The sequence below is a fragment of the Aptenodytes forsteri genome, unplaced genomic scaffold (genome assembly GCF_000699145.1).
Source record: "Aptenodytes forsteri isolate BGI_AS27 unplaced genomic scaffold, ASM69914v1 Scaffold53, whole genome shotgun sequence".
In the NCBI taxonomy this organism is placed as follows: Eukaryota; Metazoa; Chordata; class Aves; order Sphenisciformes; family Spheniscidae; genus Aptenodytes; species Aptenodytes forsteri.
In genome coordinates, this window is record NW_008795909.1 from 12,999,377 (window position 1) to 13,011,827 (window position 12,451).

The 12,451-nt window shown below is 34.6% G+C and overlaps 1 protein-coding gene across 1 annotated transcript in view; it reads left to right on the forward strand.

Annotated features, from left to right (window-relative positions):
- The window catches only part of ERC2 (ELKS/RAB6-interacting/CAST family member 2), a 496,513-nt gene that overhangs the window by 245,676 nt on the left and 238,386 nt on the right, over positions 1–12,451 (forward strand). Inside the window, exons 13-15 of the mRNA XM_019473456.1 lie at positions 3,363–3,392; positions 4,237–4,430; positions 10,359–10,370. Of these exons, the coding sequence (XP_019329001.1) occupies positions 3,363–3,392; positions 4,237–4,430; positions 10,359–10,370 (236 nt within the window). The remainder of the gene's footprint in view (positions 1–3,362; positions 3,393–4,236; positions 4,431–10,358; positions 10,371–12,451) is intronic.

Consider the following 12,451-nt stretch of genomic DNA (forward strand, 5'->3'; position numbering starts at 1 on the left):
AGACTACAAAAATATTAAGGTGACAGCAATTTTTTTTTTAGTTTATTATTGAAAGTAATAAAATTTGAAGGATCTTACAAAGTAATTTCTTGCATGTAAATTCTGCTGTTCCATTTATTTTTTTATGAAGTTCTTGGTTGATTTCTGTGTATGTTTGTGTCTGAAGCTTTAAAAATGAAATACAATATCTATCCATCCATTTCTGTTATGCAGAATAATGCGTGCATGATTGTACCATAAAATTTTAATAGACTAAATAATTCATGTTGCATGTCTGTACCACACTGTTATGGTGTTTCTGTAGGAAATTTGTGGTTTACATAAGGAAATGTTACTTTACTTCTAAAGTATTTGTAGTACTTATTAAGCAAATATCAGAACAGATATATAATTACTGTAAGAATTAGTGAAATTCTAATAGTAGAGTGATATGCTATTTTTATTGAATTGTAAAAATAACATAAAACAACATAGTCACAAGATTGACAGACAAAACATCATAATCCAAGTGTGCTAGTTTGAAACTAGCCTAATCTGCACACACAAGTATTATCATTTACAGATACAGATTAAGAGAGCAATTACTTTGCTGCTGAAAGGTATGCATGAACCAGTCTCTCTTAGCCACAAAAGCCCCATAAAAACAGATAATATAGTCTTCCCAAGAAAACAGAGAACTTAGCGAGAAAAAGGGGGAGAGAAAGAGATAGAAAAGATAAGAAAAGATAGATAGAAAAAGAAAAGGATAGAAGAGAGGACAGCAGTAATAAGTAGAGACTTTCTGATTCGTGAAGAAAAGGATAGAAGAGAGGATAGCAGTAATAAGTAGAGACTTTCTGATTCGTGTGATAACCATGCAGCTTCTGGTTAGAAGCGATCCAAGCCTTTGTCTCACAGCCTGCAAAAAAGCCAAAGAAATCTGCCCTCTCCGGGTGGGAACAGGGTCAATATCAGCTGAGCTGCCTTTCTTCTCCTTTGGGCCTACTGTTTGACCTCGAAAGTCAAGTTTCATTTGTCACCAAATCACCCCTGATCTGTATATAACAATTAAAAAAATGTGCCTAGTTCAAATCCAAACACATCTTTCAGCCATAAAATATAATAGGGCACTTATAAGTAATTCTATGCCTTTGTCCTGGGAATGTCAGATGGATTGTGTTTTGCTTTTTTGTAGTATCAGCAGCTTTGTTTACAACATGAGGATTCCCTTCAAGGGACTCACTGCAAGTTAGAGTACCACCTGCAGAAAGCTCTTTTTAAAAAATATTCTATGTTCTTGCTCTCCCTTTTTAACTAACTTTCCTTTCCTTCTTCATTAAGGCAGTGCCCTTGTAGGAATCTGATTCCTGCCAATAGTCCAAAAATATTCTATAGGAAGTGCTTGTAAAAGTAGAGGCAACCAACTTTATTGGTGGTTTGCAATACTGGGATCTTTTTTTTTAAAAAAAAGATTAGAATAATCTTATACTTGTCTTTGAACTGAATGCTTATATATAACTGTGCTGCACCTCAAAACCCTTTATAGGTTGGATACAATCACATTGGATTTAATAATACCTTGTAGGTTCTGCTTCGTGTTGAAAACCATGGAGAAATACAATGAAGTTTGTGCTACAGAATTTTCCAAAAACACATGCCACAAATATGGAGTGGCATGAGTACCATGGAAAGCACAAGAATTGAAAATACTTTTGCAACTTAACATTAATTTCCTTAGCATGCTATTGAGCAAAGATTATAGGGCTAAAGTGAAGAATGTAATTTATATCTATTATTTCAGGTGATGTTTTAGTTAGAAGCTGTGCAGTAGATCATTTGTTCAGTACATTTCTGAGCTGCTATGTGACAGGAATATTCTATGATAGTTGAACATTTGGCACCTTTGCATTGGTGACACTATCATGTTCTTGTCCAATTATGTATCTTCATCATAGAAAGTCCAGTGTGGCAATGAAAGGCAAAAAAAAGGGCAGGCTTCTCTCCCTCTTCTGCATTGCTTCTTGTCCTGGGTTAAAACTAGGGTAGAGGTGCATGGAGGAAAAGAAGTTTGGGCTGAAGCTGAGAGTTCCTGTATGCTAAAATGAAGAAAAGACTGGTTAGAGGCAGGAAGGTGGGTGTTTTGCCTGTTTATGAAAAGATGGAAGCACGGCGGGTAAATAAGTGAATTGTACACTAAAATAAAGAGAAGGGGAAGAAAGGTGACAGGGAGGAATATGAGAGTGATAGCCTCTAGAGGGGAACTGTGAAATTCTGGATTTACCCTTAGGAGAGGAGGAGAAATCTGAAGAGCAATAGGGAATAACATGCTCTCTGCATAGATTTCTTAGTATCTTAAAGGTGAGAGCTGGGTTGTATTTTTTTCTTCCCTAGAGTGAATTTACCTTTACCAACCTATGGAATTATTTTTATTCTTTGCAAAAGATCACTTAGTGTTCATTTTGGAGAGATAAAACATTGTCTAATGGATGGAAAATTGAAGTGGTTTGCAGCTGGAAATTGGTACACAGTCTCTCACATAATTTGCATAATTGGTCCTGAGTCTGAGTATTATATTTACTTCAAAAATTACAAAGCTAGTTGAAAGTAGATTTCTTGACCCAGTATAAAATAAATCAAAGTTTATTATTGAAGCAGGAAGATTTATGAGGATGAAAAGGAATCTGTTGCTAGCATCTCACCCAAACAGTGACATCAAGATACTCTTTGGATGTTACCTTGAAACGAGCTCTGTGTTAGGAAAGTCCTGTATCTGCATAGAATTCAGGGCTGGAGCATGTATTATTATCCAAAATAGAGAATTTGAAGAGGAAGGCCCGTAGGTTTAGTAGGCTTCTCATGTCATTCCCTTGGCTTATTTTGGTAACCAAATATTTCTTCTGAATAAAAATCTCACAGTAGGATAAATAATACTTAAAATCTACTATCTTTTTTCTTATTATCCTCATGCTTAAATGATATGTTACATGCAACCCCCCTAAGTTTCTTTCCTAGTAATTTCAATTTTTTAATTGTTGTATTTATACTAAACCCAGACTTGTTTATTTTTACAGAAAATTTTAACCATTGCAAAGAATATGAACCTTCTAGTATCTGTAGTGTATATTAATTCTTCCCAAAAGACGCATGTTTCATTTTGATCTGCATTTCTTTCATTGCTTGCTTGCATTGTCTATTCCCTGAAATTAAGAAGGATAAGTAAGTCCACGTCTTCTCTGCGTAATAAGATAGTTGAAGGACCTTCAGTTCTAAATATCCTGAATTTCTGTAAAATCCCTGTATGTTAAGAGAATGTTATCTGAATTTTCTATGTTTAATGTGCACTGCCTTAAACTACTTGTTTTTTCCTTGCCTGCTCTTTCAAGATGCCAATTAGGAATAATGGGAAGCAAGGGGTAGGCTAAGCATTGCAGTGCATTGTTGTTTCCATCTGTCTGTGATTATTCCAGCCAACAGTTTAAAGCACTTGATGCCAGATCATGCTCCCATTGAAGTTAATTGGGTTTTTGCCATTAGGTTTGATGGGAGTAAGATTGGGCTCTGCACTGTTGTTGTATTCATTGCGTTCTTTCTTGTCTGTGAAACTGCCACCCATCCATGCATGTGTTTGCCAGGTTTGTGCCGTTTTCACCAATGGGCTTGTTCTTCTGATGTTTCAGGTTAAGTATTAATGATAAGAGAAAAAGGATTACTGGGTAAAATGTCTGCTGAAAGCAACTTTTTAGTTTATTGGTTTGTCTTTTAAAAACAGCACTGCAGAAAAACAATTTCTTCCTTTTAAATTCTTCATATCAAACTGCATTTGAAACATCTGGTGATACAGATTACAATATGTATATATGTATCTGTGTGTATATATATGGGGAAAGAGAGAGAATATGATTTATTAAGAAATCGCCTATAGATTTGAAACGCTTTAAAAGCTTAATGTGAATTAAATGAATTACAAGGTGATCTTTTTAATTTAAAAAACACCCTTAAAATATGGTCACTTTAATATGTAAAAACCCTTAATAAATCCCCTCCCCCTTCAGGATGATAGCATTTGACTATAATTTTTAGACTATGAAGATATTTTAATTCCTTTTTATAAAGCTTCTGTAGAAAATACTGTCATCAGACAGAAATACCCATAATCCTTTTTAATGAAAATTTGAACTCTGAGGCTGAAGAAGTAAAGCTCTTAAAGCTATATAAATTATTGTCATCATTATTTTTTTTAAAATATTGATTCTGAAGGCTCATGAGGCTGAAGAGGAGGCACGGATGAATCCAGAATTTGCAGACAGAATGAAACAGCTTGACAAAGAGGCATCGTATTATAGAGAAGAATGTGGCAAAGCTCAGGCTGAGGTTGACAGACTTCTAGAAATACTCAAGGAAGTAGAGAATGAGAAGAATGACAAAGATAAGAAAATTGCTGAGTTAGAAAGGTAATTCTTGTATTATTTGTCTTACATTGAGTGGCATTTTTATTTACTTGATCTTCATTTCAGAGCAGAGAAGTTCAGAGTGGAATATATTTTTTAACAGAATATTTGTTATGTCTTGTTAAATTGAATCAGAAATGAAAAAAAATGACTACCTGAGAACTGCATCTCCTTTGGAACAATGTAAGGTTTCCACTTTTTTAGTAGTCTCCACAAAAGGAACACATATAGGAAAAGCCATATGCAATTTACAGTGACAACAGCCCTCCCAGAAAACCTTGCTGGGGAACAATCCTGTCTTTCTAGTAACCGGAAAATCAAAACTGTCCCCACACACGTTTCTTCAGTGTGAACAGCATCGCTAGTTCTCAGAGGTCCTGAAAGGCATTGGTAAGTATTTCTAACCAGTCTCATGAATATTTAATAACAGTTGTGACTATTTCTCAGTGTTTCCGGAGTCTTTGTCAGCATCAAATGAGTATTTTCTGATGTTGACCAGGCAGTGTTTGTCTTATTTCTGGGAAGGTTGTACAGTCTTTCCTTAATGGAGGCAGGAGGGTTTTGGGATCCATTTGTCTCACACCCTTCGTAATGAAATGATTCTTGGAACCTTCTCCTACATGGTATGCTGCAATTTATTTGATTGATAAGCAATTTATGTGGATCTGATTTCTTTGTTCCTTTCCTGTACTTAGCCACTCTTAGATAAATGAAAGAAGGAATTTTATGGTTTTAAATATTTTATATAATTGTTTTCTAGTGATCAAGTCAGAAGAAAAGTGCTTCATGATTCCAAAAGAGAAGTTTAAGGGATCTCATTTTTGTGATCATTGCTATAGTTCCAGTCAAGACATAGCACTGCTATGTCCCATTAGGGAGAATTACCATGAAAGAGGGGAAGATCTGCCAGAAATGTTGGTTACTTTAAGGGGAGGAAAACAGCCAGCTTGGAAAGGAAAATGTGTAGAGCATCTTTTACTGATGATGACTTATCAACCTTCACAGTTACCTGTTGCCAAAATTTATCTTTCTCTGCAGATACTTGCAAAGGTTTAATACTGATAATAATGAACGGTATATAGTTATCAATCAAAGTGTCATGAGAATGGAGACCTCAAATTCAAAGTGAAAAAAGATTTGTACTCGAAATAGAACTGAGTGTTTATATGAGGGCACCTTTAATTAGCAGTTACCTCTCTCACCACATCAGAAAGAGTTTAGAATACTCTAGTGTTTACATGGATTTCAATGTGTAAAGTAGATACCAGAGGAAGCTAGTAATGAAGCGTGGTCACTTTGTGCACCGTGACTGTGAGTTCTGCCTAAACTCTTCAAAATCCTAAAGCAGCATATTGGAAAAAGATAACATGATTAGTGAATTTGTGTGGTCAAGAAAGTGCTGCCTATTCCACCCATCAGTGCATGCACTGTAGGGGCAATTATAGACCTAGGCTTGTAATATAGTGACTCCAGGTGTGACCAAGCTGGTGGAAACTGACTGTACAGTTTTACAGAAACAGTAACTGGTATCTTCATTGGGCTTATTGTGTGACGCTAGATGCATAGTAGGCATGCTAAACTTTTGTTCAAGAGGATAATCTTAAGACATTTATTAAGTAGCAATCAGGTACATGTTGAATGGTTGAATATTAAAATGACAAGATTAAAAGATGAACATGATGAAGTAGTAAAGCTTGTGATCTAAAATTTTTAGTAAATGTTAATTTGATTTAAATATTTTGTATAAAAAAGAGCTAAAGAATTGATATAGATCAGTAGTTTTATATGAATGAAATTGAGGATTATTGATTACAAAACAAAGATTACAAAGAAGCAAGGAACCAAGGGATGCAGAGATATTATTACAGCCTTGTCAGCATACAACCTGTTCTTATTGTCTGAGAACTCTGTAGTGGGTTATGTAATGGACAGAATTTTCTATTTTTGTATGAGGTTTTTTTGCAAATTAGGAAAATTCGATGCACTTTTATCAGTGAAATTTTGGAACACCAATTTTAGTCTGTTGTTATTGATGAGGATGCTGATCCTGAAATAACTTTTCAGAAAATAATTTGGTACCACTGAGTAAGCACAGACTTTTTGAAGAGGATATACTGTACTTTGAATGTGATAAAGTAGTTAAGCTTTGCTATGAACCTTTAAGTGCTTCTGTAGTGCTTACAGTAAGATATCTGTGGCATGACCAGCTAAGGACAGTAGTATTTTGCAATTTTTGGGAATCATCATGCTCTAAGACTTGTTCATGAATTCTATTAACTTTAATGCAGTTTCTCACTTGATTTAACTTATGTACAACTTTCAAGATTAATTCCAAATTCCTGTACACACAGTATATATGTTAATTATTGTAAACTAGGAGAAAAAGAAAGGATTTATGTAAAAATTATCTATTATTGATTTCATCAACAAAAGTTACTGCCTTTACTTGGTAGTGGAGTCTTAAAGCTACTTTCCACCATGCATAAGCACAGGCACACATTTTTTGATTAGTACAGTAAGGCTAGCAATCTGCCAGCAATATAAAGGTGTAGTAGATAAATATTTTTAGAGAGTGGGTATCTAACCCTTCTTACTAATCAGGCTCACCTTAGGTTTCTCTAAAATTTAATTTATTTTCTCTCCCTCTTCCTTATTTTCTAAAAATATTGGCCTAAAGATCTAAATCCGTATATAACTGTGCCACCTGTTGGTGTCCCTAGAGAGGGAACTTTGATGTTGAAATTCCCCTTTCTAGGGGTTTAGGTAGAGTGTAAATTGCTGTAACATTTTATGAAGTGCTACTACTTTTTCTGCTTGTAATGACTACTTGATTGGCTCATTATTGGAGGGAAGAGGTGGAGCCAAAGCTCAGTTTACCCACTTTATGGGAATAAAGCATTGTGAAAATGACTGCAACTTTAACAGAAGCATATTTGAAAATGTTCTTTCTTTCTTGTCCCGCTGTTTGGTAATGCATATAATGTGTTCTAGGTTGCTATTTTCTCTCCTTACTTTTTCTCCTTCTTTTTTTCTTGCTCAGAAACAGTATATCTTCAACATTTCCGCTAACTTCAGATGCAAGGGCATCTCTGGGGTTTTGTAGGAAAATGAATGCTCTTTTGAAATTTAATAGTTGGTTAATAGCTTGCTGGGATCCATGTTCACTGCTATGCCAACACCTTTACATTGCAAGATAATTGCAATAACATAAGTTCTCAAAATTTATAAACAGATTTCTGAGAGAGTTGTAATCTGGAGTATTGCAAGCTATGGTATCTTCACAATATTTATTATATTGACATATAAATTCATCAGCATAATGAGGTGTACTTGTATAAATCAGTTTGAAAAGTAAAAATGTTTGAATAAAGTTATTTACAAACTCAAACAAGAATTAAAACAAGATGATGAATACTAATGTTCTACTATATGTCAGAAAGTTTTGTCACAGAAAGTGTCAAACACTTAAGGGTAGAAATATCTGCTTCAAGATATGGGCAATTAAATTTATAAGTGTATGCTATTTGGCAGATGATCATTATTAATAATCCTGAAGAAGATTTAATCTGAATGGTAATTCTTTTGGTTGTAACGTGATTTTCTTGCCTCAGAAACTATCACACTTCTGAGTTGCATCACTTAAGATTCATGATTTATGCTATTCCTCATATATAAAAACATGTTGGTCTGTTTCTTAAATTACTCCATATATATAAATTTTGTATTTTATAACTTCTTATTACTACATAGGAGAACCAATTCCTCCTCGTATACTAAAGCTGTTTGATAACTTTTATTACATCTTTCATGATTTATCTCTTTATAATGAGAACAGGTTAAAATTAAATGCAATATATTCCAGCATAATATATTTTCAGTAAACTTAGCTTGATGTTTTTCTTTGGTTTTCTTGATGAAGGAAATGCGGTGTGTGGTTGGTTGGTTGGTTTGTTTGTTTTTGATAAAGTAAACGAAACTGGGTAAGATAGTGATCAGCTTAAATTTTAATGCGAAGAGCCTAGCCAAGGAGAGGTAACTGCAGCTGAAACGGAACTGTCAGGATGGAAGGAGTATATTGTTTAATGCTTTTATTAATGGTATTAGAATGAAAAGTATATTTGTGAAGTATGCTACGGAGTTTGAATCACGAAATTAAGTGAAATACAATAGTACAAAATGCACGATTGTGAAGTTAGGACCAGTAAGACTGCCTGCTGTAAGCTAAGGATAATCCTTGATACAGTTTAGGAAGAGAAAGATTGGGTGAATTTGCTTATGGCAGTGTTGTTATGAGCCATCTAAATAATGAAGCAGACATCTAAATAATGAGGTGTGAATCCTGATATGTCAGAATAAATGTCTGCAGTAAGGATAGGAAGGTATTAATGTCATCAGGCGCTAGCAAGACTCCATGTGGAACATTGCTGTATACTTCTCATGAGTCATATTTGAGAAGATTGAATTAAAACTGGAAACAGGTGCAGAGAGGGCTGGTAGGATAATTAAAGGAATGGAGTGCTCATGTCACAGGAGTCTAAACAACAGTGGTTTGTTTCTCTGGCAAAACAAAGGCTCAGTAGGGATGCTTGTTCTCTATAAATACGTGAAGGGGTAAGCACTGCGGTGAAAGAAGTGATTTCAGTAAAAGAGTGTTGGCACATAATACAATGGATATAAATTATCCATTAATAAATTTAGACTGAAAAGAGAAAGAAAGTGATGAGAACATAGTGTAGATTGCAAAATCTTGGATCTGCGTAGATTGCAAAATCTTAGATCTGTTTTTCTCCAGTGGTATGTTAGATGGTCAGTCATTTGCTTGATTGAGTGTAGCTTCTCAGCAAAGCTTACAACCATATGAAAGTTCATTTAAAAATACTATACTACCTATGAGACAAAACCAGTTTGTTTTTAAACAAGAAGTTTGTTTTTTTGTTATCCACTTCTCATATGCAGTGGTAAGTTTTGGGTAATAACACTATAGATGCACATTTAAGCTCTTGGGGTGTTCAGACTACATTCATTCTGAATTGGTTTGGATTTGAATTCTGAATGAAAATAAGTCTGCAAAGCACTGACAATTCATTGCATAAATGACAAAACATCAGCATATGGAATAATTGTGTTCAAAAAAAGTATTTTTGTGGGTTTAAAAAAATTTCCCTTGCATAAGTGAATGAAAAACAGTGCACCAGTGCCAGCTTTAAGGATTAGTCTAGCTGGGTGTCAGGCAGGGATTTTTTTGTCTTACTTAATTGAAAGGGCATGTTAGGTATTTTTTAACAAATAAGTTTTCAAGCATCGGAGTATTTTCAATGATGAAGTATAACCTTATTCTTCAGACTGAAGAAAAAAAATTGCTGTCAGCATTAGAAGGGGCTGTATTTCTTGGGCTGAGGGGGCAAAACCCTGTCTTTGATTATTAGGTATGGTGCTTTGTGACCTTCTAAATGATATCTTTGAACAAGCTGCCAAATTGTTTAGCTGTTTTGGCTTTCATGGGAAGACTTGATGAATGTGGGTCACCAAACCTATGTTGGTTCAAAAAAAGATTTTGTGGTAAATGATGAGACATTTGTGTGGCAGCAAACACTACCAATATCCACCTAATTTATTTGTTCCATTCAGTGTGTGTATGCATTTGGGTGGTTATAAATATGGATGGTGTTCCACAGTCCACAAATGACAAGATGCCATTTTACTTTAAAATTTCTGTTTTATTCAGTGCACAGCAAGGATATACTGCTAAAGAAATTTTATTTTACTTCTTGCTTTCCCTTTCCGTTTCTTTTTTTGAATAAAATCTGCTGATAGAACATCTGCTTGTTATATTTTTAAAGAACTAATGTGTTCCTCCCTTTATTCTCTTTTGCTGTCTTCCTCCCTATCTGTTTTTCTCCAAACTGCTGCTTTCATCCCTACTCCAACCAGCTTGACTTCCAGGTCAGTATTTTCTGCTCTCCTACTTAATCTTTCCTTCTGCAATGAAGGTTTTCATTGATGCTTCATTTATTTGGCCATTTTGAGTCCATATTAATAACTTCTGTTTGTCTTTTTTTGGTTTTTGTTTTTATTCTGCTTGTCCCTATTGTGAAGTTTTTGGTCATTCCATTTCTAGATCAGAAACTTTACAGTAAATGAATGCTTTTGTCAAAAGTCTGTAAGAAAAAAATGTTTATTAACAACATATTCAATTCATATGTTGTTTTGCGTGAAGAGTTTTTTCTTCTTTTAGTTTTACTTTTGTCTTTGTTTAGGGAGGTCAACATTAGGAGTAACCTTTTGGTAGACAACCCAGCCCAGTAGGTAATGGATTGAACAATAACAATTGTATACAGAGAGATTTATACCTAAGATCAGAGACTTATTCTTAATACTTTACCATCACCTCTTTTACTGTTATTGCAAACATACTAGCATGAGTTGGAGTGGTTCAGCTTCTGTTTCAGAAACTTTTAGCTGTTTGTGCTGGCTGGATTCTGGACCAGCACATAACTGCAAGGGAGCTGTATGTATGTGTGTGTTTTATATGCTGTGTTTGTATATAGCATCATCTAGTCAGATTCATGTTTTTCTTTCTTCCAGATTTTAGATTAGTTTAGCTAGCGTTTGTGCACTGTTTTTGCGTAATCTTACCATCTTATCGAGTATTATTACATGTCGTGGTGCTTGTTGAAAGTAAAAATTGATCTAGTCAACATTTTTTTCTCTTAGTAGGCCTTGATGTTAATTTTTCTTTCTCATGCTTGTGAATGGCTGTAAAGTGAAAGTTAGCAAAGTCTTAAAACATCTATTTGTTATTTTAGAAACTAATAACTTTATATGGTTTGGACTACAGGTTCATCTGCTTCTTCCTTTCCCCATTAATTTCAGAGTGTGGCTTTTTTTTTTTCTTTTTTTTTCTGTGACAGATATTTAAGACAGTTCTATACTCTTAAGCTCATCTCTTCTTTTTCAGTTTCTGAAACTGATGAATGAAACTTGCACAAAGTTTTGTTTCCTATACTGAAGGAGCTTTGCTTTAGGCAGAAACAGACCTGGTTTTCAATCGTTATCAAGGTAGATAGTGTTTACTTCTTCATAGATCAATCGGACTGGAGTATAAAGGAGGGTGTATACTGTAAAGACTTTCCAGGTGGATTTCAGCTACCAAAGTTTTGCATTTGCAGATATGGTTCCAGGCATCAGGTTGCGATGCAGCACATTTGACTAGAATCATGGCAAATGTCCAATCTGCCTTTATAATGTGTTCAGATCTGAAGTTTTCAGAATTTTTATGTCAATGTATACTTTTTGCACACCATTGTTCTCTATTCATATAGAAGCAGAGCTTGCCAGTTTGGGAGAGTTTTGGTATCTTAGTCTCAAAACCAAGCAGAGTTCGTATTTCACGGTTGAGATGTGTCAGAGAAGTTTCTGACGTGGATGCCTTCAAACTGTATGGCAAAAGATGGCTCATTATGAAAAGATTGACAAGAGGTTTTTTTTTTCCTGATGTGCTTTAATGCACATCACAATCGCAAGTTACTTTCCAGCTGGAAAAGTTTGTTTTTGTAAATTTGAGGCTTATTGATTGCAGTAATGAATCAGATGAACACTGTCTTTTTATTGTCTATCTACTACAAGCACTATCTACTACAAGAATGGGTAGTTATTACACCTGAATAATAAAAATACCTAAACAGTTTATTTTCAGAATCTTCCTTCCTTCCTTCCTTCCAGAAATTAATTAAATGCATTTACTCTGGAGTTGGCTGTGATGAAATTATTGTCTGAATGTGACCACTGGCATTTCTATCAATATACTCAACATTGATTGAAAATCTCTCTAGCCAGAGAGAGCTTAATGAAAGGTATTATGCTATGTGGTTGTCATTATGGTTGATTTCACTGGAATTCAGTGATTGGTATGCAGAAACATTTGTTCAGCAGTTGGAGGTGCAATTTCTGTTATGTTTTATTGACCTAAAAAAACAGCTGACCTTGCTGAAGCAAACTGTCCTCATAACCCTGCCAACTTTCAT